Source organism: Octopus bimaculoides, chromosome 20 (assembly GCF_046866305.1).
Source record: "Octopus bimaculoides isolate indiv1 chromosome 20, ASM4686630v1, whole genome shotgun sequence".
In the NCBI taxonomy this organism is placed as follows: domain Eukaryota; kingdom Metazoa; phylum Mollusca; class Cephalopoda; order Octopoda; family Octopodidae; genus Octopus; species Octopus bimaculoides.
The window spans coordinates 6,112,455-6,137,010 of record NC_142947.1 but is presented as its reverse complement, the minus strand read 5'-3'; the positions used below and the strand labels follow the sequence as shown (position 1 = coordinate 6,137,010).

Below are 24,556 nucleotides of genomic sequence, written 5' to 3'. Positions count from 1 at the left end.
AAAATGGTTTCAGCTCTTTAATCGAATGCGTCCTGTCTGTCACTAAAACTATTTCCAGTCTCGGCTCTTATTTTCAAGGTTGTATTTTGGCCAATAGGTTCCGATGTCGTTTTGTGTGTTTGAATTGAGTTTGACTCATATTTCTAGTCACTTGCACGATAACGGGAAGACTTCCTGTTGATAAAGATAAAATTACTCAACACATCTGTCAACTATTAGTCATCAGTCATTAGGCTGTTTTCGTCACTACGTAATTATTTCTAACCAGCATTTTAATAATGTTCCACTGCATTAACAAACTGACCCTAACCAAACGTTTATTCGTTTCTTACCATTCTACGAAGCCTCCTGCAAAAGTCCGCCTTTGAACATTTCCAGTAACATCAGTGCTTTTATGAGAAAAAGGTTACTTGTCCCTCGCTCGTTCCCGCCTCTTATTTTTACCTTTAGAAATAAATATTGTCAGGATTCTTAAATGATTGAGGCGAGGGGAAGGAAGGGTGGGGATTATTTTCTTGGATTTCAGCAGGATTTGAATTCGAAACGTAAAAAACCCAATCAAATACCACAACGCCTTCTATTCGATGCTCTAACGATTCTGCTAAGTCGCCGCCTCATTCCATCTTCGACCCCCGCCTCTCATTGTACATCGATGGTTCTTTACAAAAGGAACTTTACTCAATGTAACCTTGTTATATATACATCGACTATTATTGCATTCTCTCCTTTGCATGTCAAAACGAACGAAATAGGAATTCTTTCAAAGTAATTGAACTGTTGAAGTTCAGTAAGGATTATCAGTCGAGTGTGTGTGTGTGCGTACGTGTTCGCGAGCGCGTACTCAACGAATCTCTGTACAGTTTCCCTTCTGCTAAATGCACGCAGAAAGCAGGAGCCAAGCCACAGTTGTGGCAGAAAGTTGCCCACCGTGTCCCACAGAGGGATTCAACCTGGAAAATGACGTGGCTGCAAATCGAACTCCATTGCCACACTATCATTGAGTCTTTTCCTTCTCGTAAAAACATTTCCATTTGAATTACTCTTTTTAAATGCTGGCTTCAGTGACGATCTTTCGTTCTATGTACATATAATAAGGGACAGTGAAGTGAAAAGGAAACTGACCAATCATTACACAGTAAACCAGTGCTGATTTCGTAGATTGCAACGGTACAGCAGAACGTTAGATAGGAACGCAATAGAAAGATGGAATTTTATCCAAAATATAGCAGAATGGCTTGGAATTTCATTCCGGCAAGAGTTTTTAACCTGGCATCATTTTTCCAAACAAAATTCTAAGAGAGGAGGTGAATGGGCGCTGGTGATTTGGCATTGCGGCTGACTGGACATTCATCTTGGTTTTGAAGATGGTACATTTTGGCACTGGAGGGAAACGCGCTCACACGCCCCCCCCCCCCCCCGCCACAGAGGGATGTGAAGACTTTACAATTTATTAATTGAACGCACTTGATAGAAACACTTTCCTTTCTCCTCATACATGAATATGCTCATAGACCTAAACAGAGAGAGAGAGAGAGAGAGAGAGAGATTAAAACGTCTAATGTCAAATAAGTCAGCTTCGAATCAGCTGTGCCAAAAACGTGTCGCCAAAACCTCTTTTTAGGTTACTACATAGTTTGGCTTTGTCTCATTTTGTTGTGCACCATTATATGTGCATAAATCAAAAGATTGCCCCTATATTACATAGGTTTCACGCTAACTATATTCCACTTTCTGAACTTGTATCAACCGCGGCCCATCTCCAGCTCGGATTATATTTCACTTTCATATACAATACTTTACAGTTTGGTGGGGGGTGGGGATGGCAGCGGAGGTGATGTCTGAGTGCCACCCCTCCTCCACCCCTTCCTCCTGTAAGCCAATACATATCTGTCTCTCGTTCTCCTCAGTCCTCTCGTCGACCTACATTTATCAGCTCTGATGTTTGTTGGTGACAGCGGTTAACTGTAAGTAATGTTAATGACCGGGTGGCGGTGGTGACGGCAGTTTGGTGAGTTTTCTAAATTTATGGAATGTGTTTAGGATAGTTTCTGGAATGTGATGTTAATAGAACATTTTCACGTTTCTTTTTCTTTCTTTCCATTTGTTTTACCCCTTCCATCATTCCGCTGATACCCCTTGCATGTTTTGTCCTCAACACACCTTTAACCCCACAACTTCTCGCCTCCCCTCCCCATTCACCTACTAGATATAGCAATCAAACCTCCCTCATATTGCACCCTCTTATCTACAGGGTAAGTGCCTTCCACGCTGTCAGCTCCGATCAAGTAGATTTGCGATCGACAGATTTCTCGCCAACATCCTCCTGCAGTATGTCCGCTTAGAAACGGCTGTTTCTTGAGGTCGAGGTGCCCAGCAGACGGTTTCTCGTAATTATTTGAAATATGTTTAGATACTGTTGCCGTTTTGTGTTGTTTATTATTATTATTATTATTATTATTATTATTATTAAGATGGCGAGCTGGCAGGAAGGCTTAGCGGTATTTCGTCTGCCGCTACGTTTTGAGTTCGAATTCCGCCGAGATCGACTTTGCCTTTCATCCTTTCTGGGTCGAAAGATGTGATAACCTGAAATACATGCCTTCAACAGTCTACTTAGTGGGCAACTGTGCACTGACTCTGTGTATTTCTACCGATTTGTCCACCAAGTTTTCTCCATCACAAAATACAGTGAACGGCTCATTTTCCGGTTTCAATATACTTCAAGCATATTTGAACTGGCAACAAGTTTGTGTTGGTAATTTTATCGACAGCCTTACAACCACTAACGTTTATTCTTCGTTGCTTTGCTGTCTCCCATCCCATGTTTTTGTTTCTTTCTCGATGTCTTCCTCTAAATTGTATTCTCGTCTTATCAGCCTAAATTATGAGAATTAAGTTAGGAGCAAATTCCTGTAAAATGTGTTAGAATGTGAAAACTATTTACTATTCATTGTTTATCCCCCCCCCCCCCCACTGAAACGTGCTGCTAAAAGTGGGGACGAAATACAATCAGTTTTATGGATTGTTCTTGAATTATCTCATTTACAAATAACCTTCGGTCTGCATCGAAGTTTATGATACACATACTGTGTGTGTGTGTGTGTGTGTGTGTACTTAAACTTTGTAATTATCTTTGCTCGTACGAACGTGTGTGTGAAGATAATTGCTAGTTCGCTAAATTATGTAATGTGTTCGTGGGATGGAGGGCGATCTTTCTCCCCACCCACCAATTAGAAATGGTGAACAATTTCTACTGGTACTGGGGTTTTAAGGTAGTTTCCTTGAGAACCAAACTCGACCTGTCTGTGTCCATCGATTGAATACTGCAGGAATACAATGTGAACAGTTTCTAATCTCGCCAGTTTTAAATGCCAGGGATTGAAGTAATTCTCCAAATGGGGGAAAGTTCACTAAATTTGTTTATCGCCATGAATTGTTTTAGAATATAACTATTCTGGTGAAGAATGATGAATGTGGTTTTTGCCCCAGATTAACCCTAACCCTAACCCTTACCCTAACCCTAACCCTTACCCTAACCCTTACCCTAACCCTAACCCTTACCCTAACCCTTACCCGATGGTCAAAGACATTCCCCTTTGGGACAACCTACGCAGTGTTTATTGTTTATGTTTTTGATAGACATTTAGTTCTCTGTTGTAGACGGAGGGTAGTGAAAGGGTGAAGAAGCTTGCTTTGCAATCGCATCTTTGGCAATGACCTCAACTCAAGCTTCCAGTCATGTTGGTCGACAGAAACTGTATAGAAGCCTATCGGATAGAATCTTCCTATTAATTCAAAGCTTTCTCTCACTCTTCTGGCTCTGCCCGAGGATTATACATGGATCTGGAATACTCAACCACTTACTGCTTCAATGGGGAACCAGAGACAGTTCGGGTGAAGTTGGCAGAACCGAGTTCGATTTCTTTGTTAGTCCTATATTATCCAATGTGCTTTTGTTCTTTTAAAACCGCAGCGTGTGAAGGACATTTGGCTGCTGATTCTAGCAGGTGGAACGATTATGTAGGTGATCCACCGTGGGATTGAAACTGCTATCGCTTGAGGAATCCCTCTAACAAAGGCGATGTTCGTTTAGTCTCGGATGGAGAGAAAAAGTCTGAAATTTTACTTCAGGGGTTTCTTCAACCAGGATACAATGTAATCTTATGGGTACACGAAGAGTTAGCGGGGCGGGGGGAGAGTTTTGTAAAAATCTCACCCCCATTAGATTATTGAATCAATCACAAACCACTATTTTTCAATGGTGCACTGTCAAATTTAACATTTCTAGAAAAAGTGTTGACTTCGATATTTAATAACCTTGATGACATTAACGATTTAATTATTTTTTTTACGGTATTCAATCATTTTACGACATATTTTTCACAAGGGGTGCCCCTCAATACAGTCGGGTACGACGAACGGGTACGTTGGGTGAAAACGTTTAAGAAACCCTGCTGTAGATTCTTCGCTCTTCCACGACAATTTGACATTCTCAAACCTTGTCGATGGATTATTGATAGACGATGATGTGGTGGTGCGCATGCACATAAAAGGATTGATTAGATTTAAGATGCAAAGGGTTGGTATGGAGTTAATCATCATCATCCTTTAACGTCCGTTTTCTGTGCTGGCATGGGTTAGACGGTTCGAAGCTGTGCCAGCCCCTCAACAGTGCCAGCAAACCAAGTTGGATGTTTTAGCGACTTGGTCTCATTATTCTGTAAATTACATAATTCCAGTCTTTCTTGGATTTTATGTTAAGGTGACTTTCTCTTCCCAGGCTTATATTATTTGATCCCTGTTTTATGTTATCCTCCTCAACTCTCTCTCTCTCACTCCTTCTCTCTCTCTTTCTCTCTCCTTGTCCTGTGACATTAACCATTTTTTTTTCCTGTTTAAATAATCGTCTCATATCCTGAAACGTTTTCTCATATTTCATCAAATTGTTTTTTTTTCCTAATATTTATGGAATGTCGATAGTTGAAACAATAATGACATAGATTAACGGAGAAATGTAATCATCGTTTATCAGTTAATGAGTCAAGGCCATTTTTCTTTTTTCTTTTTTGGTTTTAATCACAATATTCGTCGTCTGTTTCACTGGCAGTGTTGGCTTTTATCTCTTGATCGGGTGAACGTCTGCCATGTGTGAATTATTTAGTTTCTCAGTTGTTAAACATTTTCATATTTTACTTATTCCTCGAATATGTAATTATTTTATTTCCCCCTCTTTCGTGAATAGCTTGGTGGATGATGGCCTCTCCTCGCGGCACTGCCAGACAAAACTACCCGGCATACAGGAGGTGGAAGCGGGGGGCCGGGGTCATTACGTATGAATATCAATTTCTGTGCAACAAATTGAAATCCGATAAAGGAGCAGTTTTAAAATCGAAGGGAATGAAATAATTACATCTATCAATTTACGATAATATCAATTTAGTCTTTTATAGTTTATTTTAACATTCTGGCTGGGCGACCGAATCGGTTGTTTCTCTGTTTGGTTAAATAAGTACGAATATTTCACCGCCCAACTTAAAATCTTCTTTTGTTTCTGCCACCCTCTTCGTTCTCTTTGAAATCTCATACAAAGCCCTTTAAATGTTTTTCGCTTCATTTCCATACGCACCTTTATATATCCCTATTTCAACCATTCATTTTCAAAAATTCTTACTAACCCTCAATCACTGGTGGCCTTAGCAGCGTCCCTTCTCTTCCTGCTTAGAATGTAATTCTTTTGATTTCGTTTCGTCGCTATTATCTTAAAACATCGTTCGTATGTCCAAATTTAGCCAAATGCGTATTTTTCAATATTCATTTTAGTTTGCAATAGCCGGTTCTTTTGGTCAAACTATCGTATCTCCAGCTGCTTCAGATTCCAAGATATCAAAAATTGTTCAAGTGTAGTACAACGGTTTTGTTATGGAATGGTGAAACTATTTTTTCGTTTTCTGAAAAAGCGACGTTTTGGAGTTACTACACTTTGGCAAAATAGCAATGGTTTATTTTCTCGTTGTACACACCGAACCAAGGCTGGGTACTTTGGTTCGGTGTGTACAGCCTCTGTTCGTCGACACCAGTTCAATATCCTATTTTAGTAGTGTGCTAAGTGGGTGACAAATTATCCTTGAGATAAAACAAAGATAAACAGCGAAAACAATTGATCGTATCTCATTCAAGAAGAGGAGAAACGGCAGGTAGTCTTCAGTGTATCCACTCGGAAAGATTCATCGCCTGACAAATCTAAAATATATAGGCCTTTTAAATATGTTTTCGCGTAAGACTTGCTCGGTGTTTCTCCCCGGCGAGTGTATCTTCTCCAACGAACTGTAATTAGTTGTAACAGCAGAAACAATAAATGTAAATATAGATTCATTAAATTGAGAAGTTTAAAATTTTGTAGAAAACTGATTTTTTTTCTCCTATGTCAAACCGACCGATCTACAAGCGCTGCTCCAGTATGACATTTTAGCTATAATGGTTGAAACAAATAAACGCAAAGGTCACTCAGTGATTTTTTTCGTTTCTTTTGCATGTTTTTTTTTGTTTGTTTTTGTCCTAGCTATTGGTAAAAAAAATAATGTAACGGAAACAATTTAAACTTATTCCTTTAGTTAAATTTTTTTTTTGAATGCCAGGCTGTTGTCTCTAGAGCAGTGTTGGTGAGGTTCGCCAGATTAGACGCGAGTTCAAATTGTTGTTGACAAATATATCCTTTTAATGGGCCTGCGCTCATACTTGCTGGATTCCATGCAAAACTTCAAAAACTCAATTGAATCCTTCCTCTGTCCCCATCAAACTAGCGTCTGTAATAAACCCTGAACACACATCCCACTCTCTCGTTTATTGTATTTCTCTCCCTCCCTCCTCCCCCTCTCTCTCATACACACACTCTATGAAGTATTTGATCGAGTAATTATCCACATTAATGTGGTGTGTGGACGTTGTTGTGCGGCCCGATGCGAGCATGTGTGTGTGTGTGTGTGTGTGTGTGTGCGGCCCGATGCGAGCGCGCGCGCGCGCGTGGACGCTGTTGTGCGGCCCGATGCGAGCATGTGTGTGTGTGGTGTGCTATGTGACTAATTAAAATAACTTTCCCTCTTTTTCTGGCAACCAACCTAGAACTGTTTGTGCAATAATCGTGGTACTCAACGGCTGCCACAAAGACAACTCGCCATTTCTCCTTTCTCAGAAGATAAAAGTTCCCAAAGAAAGAAAAGAGAAAGGATGGGAGGTAACTTTCCGCGATCTGGCTTCTTCACCTGCTTTTCATTTCCTTATTTCAGCTGTTTCAATAATAACTCGTCCATCAAGCGAAATACACCCACCCGCTCCAGCCCACCACCCTCGCTTCGGTCTCCCATCACACCACCACCACCTTGCTAATCACTACAATATACACTGCACCACAGTATACCACTCGCCCTACACTGCACCATGCATTAATTCACGAGGCAACTTGGAGGTGAAGTCAGAAAGAGCGAGACTGGAATCTTGTCGGATTTGGAATATTCAGCCGCTTGCTAGTCAAGTAACGAAGAGATGCATCAGTTGGAAGAACGACGAGTTGACCGTCGAAACCGAGGGAGAGACTCCATCCCGAGGCCTCTGCATGGATCGGCGGAGGAAGACGGAATGGTGATGGTTACAATACCTTTGATCAGCGCTGACCGGGGTCTAAGCAACACACACACACACACCCTAACTTGCATCATGCATCAGGCACACACTGTCCTTGTGCGATGTAGCGTAGGTTAAGACGAGATAATCTACTTTTGATTATATTTCGTCGTCTTTTGCATATCAGCATCAAATTCTTAATTACTTAGCCCCCTCCCCCGCCATATATATATAAAATTTGTGTGTGTCAATTGGTCAAATGGTGTAATTCCAGTCATATCTCGAATGCTTCACTGAGTCTTCTTCTTCAGAGGGACGAACGGCCAACTTCGACAGGATTTGAACTCGGAACGTAAAACTTTTTGAGTAAAAATCGTAAGGCTTTTAATCCAATGCTCTAACGATTGTGCAAATCCATTGTTGTTTAGCCCCAGGTCAGCCATGGTCGAGCAGACAACTGTGATTAAAGGCATGCCTTTTCCGGTTTGACTACCCCCTCTTTAACACACACACACACAGTCTAGCCTTCTCTCCTTTGTGTCCCCCCCTTTTTTTATTTTTTGAAAGAAAGTGACATAATCATTAGATTTCGCTGTTGTATCAAAACGGGACCGAAAGGCCGCGTCTGTCCTCTTCCGTTGGCTCTTGCCTACAACGAACACCCGCACATCAAATCCATACCAACACCCAAGAACACACCCGGGACCAATTAATAATCTCTTGCTACATTGCCGTTTAAAGCCTTTGTTGTTTTGTTGTTGCTTTTCTTTAATAATCTCGTCAACGGTCTTAAAGAGATTCTTATCCAGCTGCTTCTTCTTGGTTTACTTTCTCTAAACATTCTCACCTTTTCCCGCTGCTTCTTCGTTTAACTTCGATCCAACTTAACTGTTTCAAATTTTTTAACGATTTTCAAGATCGGTGCTAACAATATTAAACCAAAGAATTGGCTAAAACCAGATCCACAAAAAAAAAAAAAAAAAGGAAAAAAAAAAGAATCCTTAGCTTAATAAATTCTTGTGAAGAAAAGCAGAAGAGAAACTTGAAAATTTTAACAAAACATTAATCGAAAATAGAACAATACCGCTATGGAAGTGTCAGATCTTAACAGTACAGACAACTCTAGGCATGTTTCGGTGTTATTAGACTTCCTCGGTGGAGTTTTTACTAATACTGCCTGTTGGTTGTCGCCGCTGTTATTTACTCTGCCCTTCCTCCTCTCCTCCTTATTTTCTCTCTTGCATTATAATACGTTTTCAACTAACTATATACTTTTTTTTTTAATTGTTTATAAATTATATTTTAACACTTTGAATTTTTTTATATTTCATTAACCATTCCTCAACATTGTTGTTTATCCAGACGTCGGCCGCAAACAAGCAGGGCAATCCTGCGAATAAAAAATTTGTTTTTTTTCCAGCTGTGATCAGATTACGTTTTTATCTACTTTTTTTTTCCAGACCACAATGTCTTGCCTCTTTGGGGACGTGATTAGCAGCTTTTTCTTGCTGCTCAGGCGACTACATATAGGCTCCTTTTTAAAAGAAGTGATAAACATTCCTGGTTTTTAGTTTTAGCTGAAACCTCGCATCAAATCTCAAGATATATTATCTCGGAAAATATCTTTATGTCTTGAAATTATCTCCCATTTAGTCACCGCTCGGACATTTCTTTCTTTCAGTGTTTGTACAACATTTGATAGGTTATCCCTCTTAATTTGATTTTTACTTCTCAAATTCTAGATACTTTCCTGGGGCAATTTCCTATAACCAGTCTACTTATGGGATCGTTTGATTTGCGAAAATTGGTAGCCAGATTTCCCTCAAATCACATCAACCAAAGTTTTTTTAAAGCACAAAACAAAACCATTGAACTACTGTAATCTTGAAAAAATACGGTTGAAATGGCCGTGGCTGGAAAACCTTTCATAAGTTTGCTCAGTCGGCTGACTTCCGGTTAAATAAGTTCCGAAAAGTTATTTCTATTGACCGTTCTTTAACTGGTTTTTGTTTTAAAACTGCGGTCATGCTGGGGCACCACCGTTGAAATGACACACACAAATATATTGAAAAATAGTTAATCTCTAAGTTATTGGTGTTTTATAACATTAGTAATCAACTAGTTGGAAACCCTTTGGCTTAAGACAATGTTTGATTCGAAGAAGAAAAAAAGCTACGCGGTTCCGGTGAGTCGAACTCAATGCGCAGCAGTCTGAAATAGTTTCCACTGTTTTCGGGGTGGAGGTGAGGGGTTGACCAAAGCCTTAGAGTTTGGGGTCAATTTTGATCCTTTTACCCGCACGATTTTCACTGAAAAAAAAAAACTCGGATTTTTTGCCTGGAATCAAGTACCCTAACCTCCTAATATGCAGCGAACCCCTTATTTTTGTTCGGAGGAAAAGGGGGTGGGTGGGAAAACCGGACCCCCCCCTCCAATCCCGGAATCGTTGGAAAATGTGGCTAAGTTTAATGACATCGTTCGAATAGAAATGCCTTCAATTTCCACCATTTCTCAGTTATGCCCCGTTATTGATTCGCAGGTTGCAGTCCCGTCCAATTTACATTTCTTAGGATGTTGGTAATTCCGATTTGAAATTTCACTTCTTGATGAACTTTGATCCATCAACATGTCCACTACCTGCTTGTCCATTTGGTGAGCCTGATGAGTTGAGGCTTGCGTAATATATTACGTAATCTTATGGATGCGTATTGCATAACTGAATGCCTACATCACAAAATCTCATAACGAAACAGCTGTAGCTATACCATTTTCATGATGGTGCTCGAGCATGTCTGTAGGCCTACGACTGAAACCATTAAAAGAGATATGGAGAGAGACCTCAATAAATGAGCAGGAAAAACCTTAGCGGAAGCTCGAACTCTGGTACATATCCAGGACAAATGGAAGACTGGTAATATACACAGAATGTTGTTACAACGACGCCCTTACGATTCCGCCGGAAGTAGAGTTCTACACATACGATTGCCTTTATTTGTGTTAAAGGAAATTTATATACAGTTTATCTATTCACCCCGCCCCTTCATGCTCTCTCTGTCTCTCCAGTTGGCAGCTAAGCAAAGAACTAGGGCGTCTGACAAATTGTGATTGTAACTGAACTGTTGGTTTGCATTGAATGGTATTGGGTTAGAGAAGAAACAGTGTTTCAGACAAGCTTAAGTTTTAAAAGCAACAACGCAACAACACTGTTTCAACAACGGTGAAACTAGTAACGGACTAACCGAGGTCAAGTGTAGACAATGGCTGTATTATTTCATATCAAAGATTAAGAAGTACAATCGCTGAACTACTGAGCTTAAGCTCTCGAGCTCTTATCCTCCGCCCTCATCTCTCTCTTCCCCCTCTCTAGCTCTTTCTGTCCCCCCCCTCTCTCTCTCTCTCTCTCTCTCTCTCTCTCTACTCAAGAAAGATTACACTCCGTTATTAAGTGATTAATTATAAAGACAGCTGGTCTCTAAGTTACATGCAAATTAACATTTGAAGAGATAAGCAATGGCGGCCATGTTGTTTTCATAGAGAAAGGAGGCGGGGGATGGGCAGCTAGTCACTCTTGCTCTGAGGTGCCAAATATTTAACACCCCAGTCTGTAGCATTGCTATGGTAGTTAGGCCCAGGGTGGATGAAGTGAAGACATGCTTGACATGTGGGGGTGGGGGATTGCTTACAGAACCGATATCGTCTGGAAGGATGGATTGGGCTTTTAACGTTCAAGACAGAAGACTTGGACTGCGACCTATTCTGGCGGCCTTTTGCTGAACCGATTGGTCACGGAGAACGTAAGCGAACCAACACCGTTTGTTAAACTGTTGGAATAACAAAGACGCATACACACAAAAAAAACAGGCTTCTGCACACTTTCCGGTTACCAAACACACTCGTAAGGAATTTGGTTGGCGGAAACTGTGGAAGCCGGTTTTATATATAAATAATGTGTTTGGGCTTGCCCGCTCCGTTCCGCTTGGCAACCGGTGTTAGTGTTTAAAAGTCCCCGTAACTTAGTGACCCAACAAAAGAAAACAGAGAAATGCCAGGCGCAAAAGAAACAGAAATATCAAGCTAAAAAAAAAAAACCGGTCGATTTATTTAAATCTTTTCAAGGCAGTGCTCCAGTATGACCGCAGTCCACTGATTGAACAAAAGAAAAATAAAAAGAACTGGCCTTGTACCGTTACTATTGCCATTAATTATTTCTGACATTTCAGATAATACTTGATGGAGGTAGGTATGTTGGTGGCAGTTGTTTGCCTCCATTTTCAAATATCTCACGACCCTAAACTGTTTCTATTCATTCCAGGAGCTTTGGAAACCATTGTTGCTTTTGTCTGATTTCCTTATTTATTGATTCCACTTTACATTGTATTCATGTCCGATGTTTGCTTGGCACCGCCACCAAACAACCGGACCCAGTTTGACATTATCAATATAGTTAGTTACTTGGATTCTCAATGAACTACAATAGCGTTTAAAGCTGCGGCTGTTGTAATTCATTAATTAGTCATTGACAGTAATTAATATGTACGTATATTATTGATTCGTTGATGGAATGATATTTGGTGACTGGCTCGATACGTTGACAACTGATATCAATTCTTTCTCTCTCTCTCTTTCTAGTCTCAAGTGACTTTGTTGTGGACTTTGTAATTTGTTTCTTTTTCACTGATATAACAAAACAGCCTTCCAGTGGGTCGAATGACCTGCTAGAAATAAGAGACCAGACCTCCTTAAATCGAACACTGCAGTCTTAACAAGGAGGGGCACGTTTAGTAATGCACTTCTTAGATACCTTTAAAAATGCAGGGTGGTCACGGCTAGAATGTCTTTAATGATAGTTAAGCTTAGAATTGGTCAGGTGTTAGCTAAACCAGTTTTCAGTGTTGCATAAAGATTATTTGGAAATAGTGGACTCTTGATGAGGAGATTGTCGTTGGAATGGATTTTGGAGATTTAGATAAAACTTGCAGATGTTCGTTTCTCAACCGCATGGTTCCGTGTTCCATCTCATTGTGCTGTTCTTTGAGCTGGCGTGGTATCTGTTAGTCTCATCTCTCGTTGACTAATGAGTTATTTGCAGAATTTGTTGCGAGGCCAAACATTGTATTTCGAGTTTATGGTAATCTGGTTTTAGAAAAAAAATAAAAACAACTTTATGCTCTTTTTAAGCGAAATGACAAAATAGATCGATAAAAGTACTGTATGATCAAATAAAACCATTAAAAGTGGTGCTCCAACATGGCCGTTCTCAGTTAATGTAAGATATAACATTGTCTATTTGGTCTCAAGATATTAAGTTAAAATTTATCTGGCTCTCCTCTCTCTTTCTCTCTCTCCCTCTCTCTCTTTCTCTCCCCTCTCTCTCTCTCCCCTCTCTCTCTCTCTCCTCTCTCTCTTTCTCTCTTCTTTCGCATTCCTACTGTATTTGCTGGTATTTATTTCATAGTAAAACTTAGAAAAACTAAATAAATCCGCTTTTTTCCTCCCTTTACAAGTTGTAAAACTTCCTCAAGACAGCCAATCCTTATTTAATTTATCTGGACAACGAAGCAATTATAAAGCTGCGCGCGCACTCACACACACACACACACACACACACACACACACACACACACACTCACTCACTTACGCGGTTTGATGTTTGTTGGATGTACGAGCCAACGAGAGAGAGAGAGAGAGAGAGAGAGAGAGAGCGCCTCTGAGTGGTTGATATGGTAACCGTAGTAGGTAAAATCTCTCTCTCGGATCCCATTGTCTCAGTTAAAATCTCTTAAAACCTCCAACTTTAAACCTCTTCACTTTTATTATTGCCATCCAAGTATTTCTGAAGTGAGAAACAAAATTGGAATCGATTAAAGGCGACTAAATAACGCGAGTTGGGGCTACAGAGGGAGATTTAGCTATTTCGAGGAGGCTGGAAGCCATCACCCTAACCCTAACCCTAACTTCGTGCCATCTCCGTTTGGAAGGAAAGGAATTTTTTGCGGCCCTAAATTTCCTGTAAGAATTCTTGTGTTATACGCCTGGCTTCTTTTCCTTTACGGGATGCTGGATCGATCTTAGCCCGTTCCCGTTGTTTATAGGCAAAGTACTCTATCTTTGTACTCTGTCTCTATTTGCCCTTTCTCAACACGGACCTAGGATCGACTGCGCCGGAATTTCGAGATCGAGTGGGAGGGATCCGTAACCTTGGATAGGGGTCTATTCTAGGTACTGCCAGTCGGAGCTAGCTGAACCCAAAGTTCGTATAAGGCAGGATTACCATTCCGTTCATTAATGATTGCGGTCTGTAATCTCCTGATGAAATGATAAAGGGGACACACACACGCAAAAGCATGCGCAGATGAGGACACGTACTATAGTAAGGCATAATAGAACAGGAGACACGTGGGATGCAAAGTTGCTGAAGAGGTCACAGGTGTGTGACGAAAGCTTTCCAGACAATGGACATAAAATAAGAACAGTAATAAACAAGTGAAGAACGAATATACAGTGTGTATTTGTTTTGGAAAATGACCGTCCCGAAATATAAAATGTTTCCACACGATTTCACAAAACCTTCAGAAACGTCAAAATTTGTGGGAATTAAACCCCAAATCTGCGTCGCCCTACTCTCTTGAATAATGGATTTGATCTAAATCCAATTTACTGACATTCTTTATTTATTGTGAAGAAAGGGACAGTGGACATTACTCTAAAGAAACGATCAGCAGTTAAAGGCTGGGGAAGGGGTGACGGAGGATCATTTGTCCATCTTTCCATATTTAGGGACACTACGCGGTCGCTCGACATGCTAGAAATAGCAGTCAAATCTTATTTAAATCACAAAAGAAAAAAAAAAAAGATACAGTTAATGTCTGATATACTGCAGGAAGGTCACAACTGAAAATTCTTAATTATATTGGGTTGGTTTCGTAATTATTGCGGCTTTTTTTTTCCACAAATTTTATTCAACAAAAACATCTTTAAATGATTACTCCGGAGCATATTCACCATCGACTTCAATCGGTGCTTCCTATTTGCTTGGCAGACGGTCAGAATAATCATTTAAAGATGTTTTTGTTTGAAAAAAAAGCCGCAATAATTATGCCCCAACCCAATAGATAGTTGTGCCTGTTTAGAAGTGACCTGCGGTTAAACAGGCAGGTCAGCGGGGGAGTCTCGGGAGTCGCTCGAATCGTTATAAATGGCAGTTAATTCACACTCAAGCCTCTTTAAGTGTGTGTGTGTGCAGTCTGACGATGGTCATGGTTGGAATGCTTTTTTGGTCGTAAGTCTAATAGTTTATCAGGGTTGACCTCCGGAGCAAACCATTTGTCATATTCTTCAAACCATTTAAATCCCCCCCCCCTTCCACCTCCACACACCGATGCTACTCCGCTTCACATGATTATTGTAATGATGATGATTTGGTGAGAGCAGACCAGTTGGAAGTGGGAGTGATACGAGTGAGTCATTGAGTTGCAGCTGCTTTTGAAAGCCGACCCCGCTATTTTCTTTCTTTTTCTTCCTCTGTTGAATGGTTGAAGTAATAACCTCTGCCTACAAACTTACTTACGTCCCTGCTGCTTCACTAATATATATCATAGCAGCAGTTCATGATGATGATGATGATGATGATGATGAAGCTACATCATACACACACACACTAGTATTAAGCGGAAAGGAAGTTCAATCTGATGAAATAATGAATTCATTTTTTTTTTCGTTTTGTTTTTCAACGTAAAATTGTAAAAGATGGTCTGAAAAGGATAAAAAAAGAAATTTCAAGAAACCTTCGGAAAGGAAAGAGAGAGAGAGAGAGAAAGCAACGAACGATGTGACAGAATTGTTGAGGGAAGGAAAACTTTGTTGACAGCTTTAAAGGAAGGATTTGATAGTTGTTTTATTTTTTTTTTAATTAAAATAAATTGTAGTAATTAATATTGTAATTAAAGACACACCGATCTTCGTTCTGGGCCCCGAAATATTTGCTAAACAATTGTTTGTGTCGTCGACTCCAATTCAATGTCTGATGGTTTTTATCCTTACAGTTTCGATTTTGTCAATTCCAGTTTCACACACACAAGTCTTTCATTTCTACACGTACACACGATTAGGCGTTCTGGCCGAGACCATCCTGTTTTTTTTTTCCGGACTACATTATCTAAACATCCTTTTATATTTTTTGTTGTAATTTTTGAAAGATTTTGCTACCATTTCCAGCATTTGGACCAGCTTAGTAGAGGCAGTTCGCCTCTGGTTTTTTCTCAGCGATTTCACACATTCTGTGGAATTAATAGTGCAGAACAAGAGTCGAATAATTCTAATGGATTGTAGATAGAGAGTGTTGTTGTTAGTCTATTTTGACATGGATGTGGAAGGCCGATGGCTGGCGTCTTCTCATCTCGTCTTTGAAGACTCACAACTTCAAATATTGCCTTTTTTTTCTACCGTTTAAGAATGTAAGGAAGTCAGCAGAACATTACTGGAAAGTGAATTAGTCTCCTTCTTTCCAATTTGCGAGGAAACAACAAAACAGAATAAATAAATGAATCCCAACGACGGCTTTAAACTTTCTAAGCCTGGTTGTTGTTCGTATTGTCTAAGGTTTTCGCTTGGAATGTCGCTGACTAAAACTCCTTACTTTTTCTTCGTTGTCTGGCCTAGTTTTATTGTTTTTTCTGTTAGAATTCCATTTACATTTGCGATGATATAAGAATATTATAGAATCGATTTCAACGACTCTGGGAGAATGTCTGTTGATCCTTCTCCGTCGGTGGGATTTCAACTTTGAATAGAAAGGGCCGCAACTAAATCCCGAACATTTCAGCGCTTTAACTGTAGCGAGCTGGCAGAATCGATAGCACACTGGTGAAATGCTTAGCGGTATTTCGTCTGTCGCTATGATCTTAGTTCAAATTACTCCGAGATCGACTTTGCCTTTCATCCTTTCGGGGTCAATAAATTAAGTACCAGTTGCGTACTGGAGTCGAACTACCCGACTGCCCCTCCACCCAAATTTCAGGTCTTGTGCCTGTAGAAGAAAAGGATTATTATTGTTCAGACAGCAGTGTATTTTTAGAATGAAATTATCCAATGTCATTTCTTTTTCAACGTTTAGGATATTTTGAAGGCCATTGGACTGCTATTTCCAGGCTTCTAATGAAGATACCAGAACACAGTCGTATATTCGCGACTGGTTATCGTTGGGAGGTTGAGGGGGGCAGGCTATTAAATGGCCTTCCTCCTTCATTTGGATCGGAGTTATCCTTCATCACGTAAACCTTTTCATGAAAGACACTCCAGCTGTGGCAGTCCCGTCTTATTCACCGTGACAATGTCTTGGTGTTTAGAAAGACTTAGCTGCCATTTCTAGCAGGTCCAGTCTGCTTAGTCCAAGACATATGCTGGGTATTTCTTCCAAATTCCTTAATGGCTATAACAAGTGAAGTCTCCACCCCAACATTTTCGTCTCCCCCCCCCCTCGTTTCCGCTCTTGTTTAGCCCCAGGTCAGTTGTTCCAGCAGGCTTATGTTCTGATCAAAAAAACAACCTCTTCCTTTTGGCCATTATGACTTCCTTTTTCTAAAGGACTAAAGGGAATGTTTTGAGGGAGATTTAGCTGCTATTTCTCGCAGTTCGAGGTTTCTTCATTGACTCCTCTTAGTCGTGTAAAAAGAATTATTCAGCTTTGAACCCGAGATCAACTGCTTCGAGTCGGTGCTCCAACTATGACCATCCTGTCTTTTTATATATTTGGTACCGGTTGATTTCATTCTTTTGCCTTTTATAAATAAGGACTTCAGGCAATTTGACTGCTATTTCTAGCAAGTCAAGTGACCGCATAGCTCATTCAGGGCTTGACTTTTTTCTTCATTCTTTACCCCAGGTCATCTCTGATCAAAAGCACTCCACCTATGACCATTCCGTCTGTTTTCTCCTTTTACCCGACACTGATTACCTCAGTCGTTTTAACTTTTTTCTTTTCTTTTTGGTGTGATTTTTGTAGGAATGTTGCTGCTATTTTTAGCAGTTCGTACGACCACGTAGAGGTACTACCACCCTCCTCCTCGTTGGTTCTACTTGTGGAATGCAGTTTAGGCTTGGAAGAAAAGTCTTCCTGTTTTGTTTTTTTTCTCCTCCACCATCGTCGTTGTCTCTCTTGATGGTTTGTTGTGGGCGAACAACTTCCCCTCAAAATCAAACAAAACCATTCAGCTTTTGAATCGCTTATCCTCATCTCTTCAAAGCAGAGATGAGGATGGTTGTGTCACATCCCCCCCCCTCCTTTTTCCTTTCTCTCTTGAGTAGCGGGAAGAGTTCCAAGTTAAAGAATTCTCTTTGCTTCTCTTTCTCCTCTCCCACTCCTTTTTCTCTTCAACGCTTTGTGTGGAATGAGAAAGATGGACATTTTTTCTTCTTCTTTTCAACAGCAGTAAAAGTAGTAGCAACACATCATCATCGTTCTCATTTCTCTCCAGCTTTCCTCCTCCCCCGTCCTTTGTCAATAAATACTTCTCCTTACCCCATCTCTCTCATCTCTCCTCCTCCTTCCTTGCAAGATCTCTCTCTCTCTCTCTCTCCCTCCCTCCCTCAGTCCTACTTTGAGGAGTGGTAGGAGAAACTTTAAAGTCTCAGTTCTCAGTTCTTTCTTTCTAAGCTTCGGACATCAACAGTTTTAACTCTTCTCTCACCCTTATCTTTTTCTCCAAATCAATTAACGCGGTAAGCAGTGTTCATTTATTTTCCTCTTGTAAATTTCTAATTAACTTTTCTGGTTTTAACAAAAAATTGCGTCAATGACTCATTTCAGCAAATTTATAAACTTTTATTGTATATTCCACTTAAAAACTGAAATAGTAATATTTTCATTGTTCGGTTCCCTCTCGACCCCTCAATGAACAGACCCTAATGAGGAGTTGGGGTACGAACCCCCAAAACCTGGTCCACGTTATTCCATATCCCTCCCCCAACCAGTTCTTTATATTCTTTTGTCTCATCTTTGTTATAACGATTTGCTAACAACTTTCGGGCGAAATTTATTTGCTCTTGTTTGCCATTCGAATAACCGCGGAGAAAGAAACTCGTTTCTGACGCTTGAAAAAAACAAAAATTATGACGTTATTAGTCAACTCTTGTAAATAGAATTTTAAAAGATTTAAATATAATTAAGGAGGTAATATAATTAAGTCGGGATTAAAATAAGTGGTTTTACAGCATCTTTGGTTTCAACTTATTTCTTAGTTTCTGCCAAACAAAACTATAGAAATTGTACTCCGCACCGATTTTGTTTTCTAGTAACTTACTTTAAAATATTCTTTTGAAAATTTTTTTCAAATATATTTTCAATGATGGAGATTGCAGTGATGGGGTGTGGCAACGTCAATTTTTTTTTTCCAGGGTAATTTTCACCCCCTCCCCCCATCTCATTAAACTTCAAATTAATATTTTTTTTAATGGAAATTTTTCTCCAAGATACGTTTCTGAAGATGTAGAATACAATTATATTTTTGATAAAGTTTGAAAAAAAGAATTATTCTGCATCATCAAAAACGTATTTTTAAAAAATTTTAATGAAAAATATGCATTTATCAAAATTCTCCTGGAGAAGGAAGGGGGAGAAAATTATTTTAAGTTTTTTCTTTCACCCCTCCCCCTCTCATTCATAATGTACTCCATCCAAAATATCTCTGGAAAATTTCATTAAAAAATATGTATTTTAAAGAAAGTTTCTAGCAAATAGGGTGTGGTGATGGGCACGAAACTGTAGTTATGCCTTTTAAACTGCAGATATATACTCTTCCACATTTCGACTTTGTGAAAAAGGCATATTTTTTGATGAAATTTCTGTAAATACATTTAAGCTGGTCTAGATTAGGGTTATATCGTAATTTGTGTGGGTGAGAAGGGTCTTTGGAAGTGAGCAGGTTCTTATAATTCACACGCCTTGACTTTGCTCGGTTTTTTTCATATTCTGAAATCTATTTGTAAAAATTGTATTTAATAAGCATTTTCAGAAAGTTCTGATAAAGCAGTTTGGCTGGATTGGGAAGGCTCATTCCTGTGGTTTCAGCTGCTTTAACTCTAAAAGACCCTCACACCCCACCTTAACCTTATTGGTCCTAAATGACTGTCGTGTCCCTTGACATTTCCATTCTTACAATACATCCTTTGTTTCCCCAACATCAAGTCCCCTTCTATTCAGCATATTCAGTTTGGAGACTGGGTGTGATTTGGGAGAGATTTAGTTGCTATTTCTAGCATGTTGAACGACCACAGCGTTTGCTTCATTTGGTTCTGTTCTAACAATATTGACGTGTCCCAGAAGCAGCAGAGCTTCTAAACAGCCACTCAACATGCTGAAAATAACAACCAAACCTCACTCCTCCTATTCTGAAAAATAGATCTGAATAAATGAAATAACATTTGATAGTCTAAAAGAGATGGTGGAAACGTGTCTTTCTCTCTCTCTCCTCTACCATCAATATTCACCTGGGACCTCTGGATAGTTGTTACTATGACCCCTCCACTGCTTGCTTCCTCTCCCCACTCTAAACTACCCCCTACTTTACCTTCCAATCTGACCCTTTCTTCAACTTCCACAAGCCATTCATAACCAACAGCTTGTAAATCCTTTTTCACACTCTTTGCCTCCTCCCTCCCTCCCTCCACTGCTACTCTTATCCTTCAACCCACTACCTCTTACCATACCCCTCTCATTACTTACACACACACACACACACACACACACACACACACACACACACACACTCTCTCTCTCTTTCCTTTCCTTTCCTCTCCTGACTCTTCTGAGATTTTTCACCAATCCCCTAAAGCTTTCTCCCTAGAACCTTTTTCCTTGTGGTTGTTTGACCTGCATGAAATAACAGCCAAATCTCCATATCACCCTCAGCACCCTTTAAAAACAATCTAGTCCCGGCTCCACTATTCCTGCAAAGCCTTCCAATTATGCCTTTGCCTCTCACTCTATGTGGTCATCTAGTTTGCTAGAAAATGCAGTGAAATTTCCTCTCTAATCATGTCATCTTTCTACAGAAGAATGCAATTTCGATAAGATTGGCTTAGTGGGGATGGTCATGGCTAGAACACTTTGATTAGGTTTAAACTATCATTCTCAGCCATGATAACCTTTCTCATGTTCCTGGAGCCTCTACGTGGTCTCTCTGTTTACTAGAAACAGCAGTCAAATGATGATATATTGGATAATGTCTTTCGTTCGTCTGCATATAAGAAAAAGACAGGATGGTCATGGCAGGAATTCTTTTCATCAGAGTTGAAATCAAACAGCAACAACTGATTCAACATAGTTTCAAAAGTCACACCAGGCAGTGGGGGGGGGGTATAACTACAGTTTAGTGCCCCATGAACTTGCACTGTTTCCTCATAACTTTCTGAAAAATGCAAAGCCATGTTTTTGAGGATGTAAGATTATGATTAATGCTAAAATTAAAATCTCTTCCATTGTAATTGAGGATCGTTGTCACTCTTCTGGGCTTTGTTTCCTCATAAAACTGTCTTTTAAAATACATTTCTAAATATCTTGCAGAAAGACATTTTTGAGGGAATAGATTACATAATGCTGTTATTTCAAATAATATTTAAATCAGAAGAATTTTGAAGTAAAAGAAGTTGGGGACAGCCCCAGGGGGGGGGGGGGATGAACCGATCACAATCTTCACCCTTGAAAATGTGTTTCTGCAAAACTTCAGTAAAAAAGAAAGAGAATCACGTGGAAACAGTCAGGGTGGCACCAATCTGTAGTTCTAGCACTTTGTGTGTGTGTCTGTGTGACTCACCTCACTCATCATCACTCAGCTCACTCATCATCACTCCTCCTACACATCATTTGATTCTTATCATCATTGTTTAACGTCTGCCTTCTATACTGGCATGGGTAGGGTATGTTTTTTTTTTCTTTTGGACAATGGATGTAGGATAACATGATAGATGTCCCTCAGATATGGTTTGGAGATTTAGTTGCTATTACTAGCATGCTGACCAATCATGGATGGACGACTGCAGTGGTGAACTAAGACTGAATTATATTTACATGTTTCAGAGCTTCTTTGTAGAGTAAGCCTTTCACCATGTGTGACCATGGCAACAGTTTGGTAAAGTGTGTGTAGGTGGGATTTGCCTTTTGGTTCTGATATTCTACAGAATTGGACCCTCTTGGCTGTGGAAGACTTCACCTTCATCTTATTCATTTACCTCTAACGAGACATTCAATGATGGGGTTTTGCTTATGACGCTCGCACACTTCACTCTCTCTCTCCTCTGCTCTGAATAAACTAGGAGCTGTATTGTTGAGTCTTTTGCAATCACTAGAAATGCTGTACATAGGAAGGAGAAAGGCAGGATGCTCATGGGTGGAATGGCTTTGGTCAGCAGTTTATCAGACCTCGGCTGAACTGGGGCTAAACTCTTTCTCTTGTACATAAATTCCAACAGTTATTTTCGGCATTTTCCCACCACTTCCTCATATTTTTCGTTGGAAACTTGAGACTCTGAGTAATGGCTGAAGTCTTTAGCTTAGAATAAATTTCATTTTGACTTTGCTTCTTTCTCCTATATTTGTACAATTAATTTTTGTATCTGTGCTAAATCAATTATTAATCTATTACATATGTATAATTGTATGAATAAATTATGCAAATATATGGTGTCATGATAGAATTTTCTTGGACTAATGGAAGACATTTTTGTCTTGGACTTATAAAAGACATTGAGTAGAAAGATTTTATCTCCTCCCCTTCCCTCCATTTCTAACTTTCTCTTCCCCCCCCCCCCCCCATTTCTAACCTCCTACCCTCTCTATGAAGCTTTGTTATACTTCACCCTCACCCAAATAGTCTGTTAGTAGCTGCCATGTCAGTTTTGTTTGAAAGTGGGTGGGAGGCAATGTTCAAAGACATTCAAACTAACCATTTTGCGTTTGTCTTTTATAAAATGGTAGAGTATCCTTTCGTTACTATATTTCTGTTAATTAATTTGGAGATTAATGAAAAATTCAGTAAAATAACTTTGTACTTGGAATGAAATTTTGATGGAAGATTTTAATTTGGATCCCATTAAACAAGAAGTTTATAGAAGCAGTCTCAGAAGTGATAACCTGCTATTTCTGGGAGGCTGAAGCACCACGTAGAGAGTCTCTTGGAGCAGAAGGTTAGGTGTGGTACTTTGGATTATGTTACTCTGTGGAATCAAAAGAATTGGAGGTGGGCGACGTCTGTGAATGAATGAGTCTCAAGAACTCTCTCGTTTAATGTTTAAGCTGGAAATATAGTTGGAACCTGATGGAAGAAACTTAATCTGAGAGGCATTATTATTTTTTTTGTCATTGTTGTGCCCTGTTTTTAAGAAATTTCAAGTTGGTGTGGACCAAGCAGATGTATATCAGGGAAGACCATCTTGTTTTTAGGGGCTACATTGTGTCCTGCTTGACATTTTAGATAGTTGGTGTGATTTGAGAGATTTAGCTGCTGTTTCTAGCTCTAAGCAGTCACATCTAAGAGACTAATCGTATTGATTCACGTTTCTTATTTGGTGTGTGTGTGTGTGTGTGTGTGTAAAGTGTTCTATTAACGCACCCCCTCCCCAAGTAGTTGATTTTTTTCCACAATTAGTTAATTATTGTGAGGGTGGATTATTTTTTTATGAAGGTGGATGTCAAAAATAAATATACAAACCAGAACCAGAGCTCACTGTCCAAATGTTTCTGGTTTTGCTGACAGAACCAGTTTCTGTAGTCATAGTAGCAGTGGTGTTGGGAGGTGTTTTTTTGCTAATCTCAGGAGATGGAAGCGGCCAGAGAAAACACTCTTTTTTGGACATGTCTTTAAAAAAAAAAGAAAAGAAATTCAAATAATTGTGTGGGTATGTGGTTAAGAAGTTTGCTTTCCAATAATCTGGTTTTGGGTTCTGGCAAGTGTATTCTAATATATGAACGTTGGGTTAAACCAATCCCTTGGGAGGGAATTTGGTAAATAGAAACTGGAAGCCTGTCAGGTGTGTTTCTATATGTCTCTCTCTCTTTCTCTCTCTCTCCCTCTCTCTCTCTCTCTCTCTCCCCCTCTCTCTCTCTCTCTTTCTATATGTCTCTCTCTCTCTCTCTCACACACATGGTGAAGCAAACAAAGAAAAACATAACAGAAAGATCTTTTTATTAGTAATTTAACATCTGTTGCCAGCCACCCTGCTTGATCACCATGTCAGTTTGTGTCCTTGTAACTAAGCCATTGGGTTTAAGTTTCTAGTAAAAGGGAATATTGTGGGAAGACCGCTGTCTTCCCACTGTCCAGCCCTTGACTGAATACAACTGAAATGTGGTGCCTTTGCTTTCGTTAATTTTAAAAAATAATGAAAAATTTAGTGAAATAAATTTGTCATTTGGAAGATCTAATGAAGTACTTTTGTTGGGATTACTTAAAAGTAGAAAGTTTGGATAACCAACCTGTCTATGAATGCCCCCCCCCCCCAAACACACACCAGCAAAATGAATGAACTCCCCCTTCCTGAGTGAAATTTAAACTTTAGATGTAACTAAATACCACAAAGACTTTCTGCTGTTTCTGGCGAACATCATTTCTGATGCAGACCACACCCTTCTTTCACCCAAATGCATTCATTACCATGTTTCTCTTGAAATGTACCACATGATTTTGAGAATAATCATTTTCTTGTTTCAGTCCTCATTGGATTGTGGTCATACTGGGGCAATGCCTTCAAAGGACTTCAAAGTCTCATACTTAGTCTGTTGGTCTTTTTTGTGAAACTGCTAAGTTGTATGGATGTAAGCAAACCAATACTGGTTGTCCACCAGTGGCGTGTGTGTATGTATGTACATATATATATATATACATACATACAGAGAGAGAGAGATGCAGGCATGGCTGTGTGGTAAGAAGCCTGCTTCCCAGCCACATGG

The 24,556-nt window shown here is 39.7% G+C and overlaps 1 protein-coding gene across 2 annotated transcripts in view; it reads left to right on the top strand.

Annotated features, from left to right (window-relative positions):
* Positions 1-24,556, top strand: part of LOC106878465 (uncharacterized) — a 51,085-nt gene that overhangs the window by 12,866 nt on the left and 13,663 nt on the right. Inside the window, exon 2 of one of the 2 annotated variants that reach the window (XM_014927680.3) lies at positions 7,120-7,231. In XM_014927680.3, coding sequence (XP_014783166.1) covers positions 7,225-7,231 — 7 coding nt within the window. In that variant the 5' untranslated portion in view covers positions 7,120-7,224. Of the gene's footprint in view, positions 1-7,119; positions 7,232-18,244; positions 18,334-24,556 lie in introns of those variants that run through there. The other variant, XM_014927681.3, reaches the window with a different exon arrangement.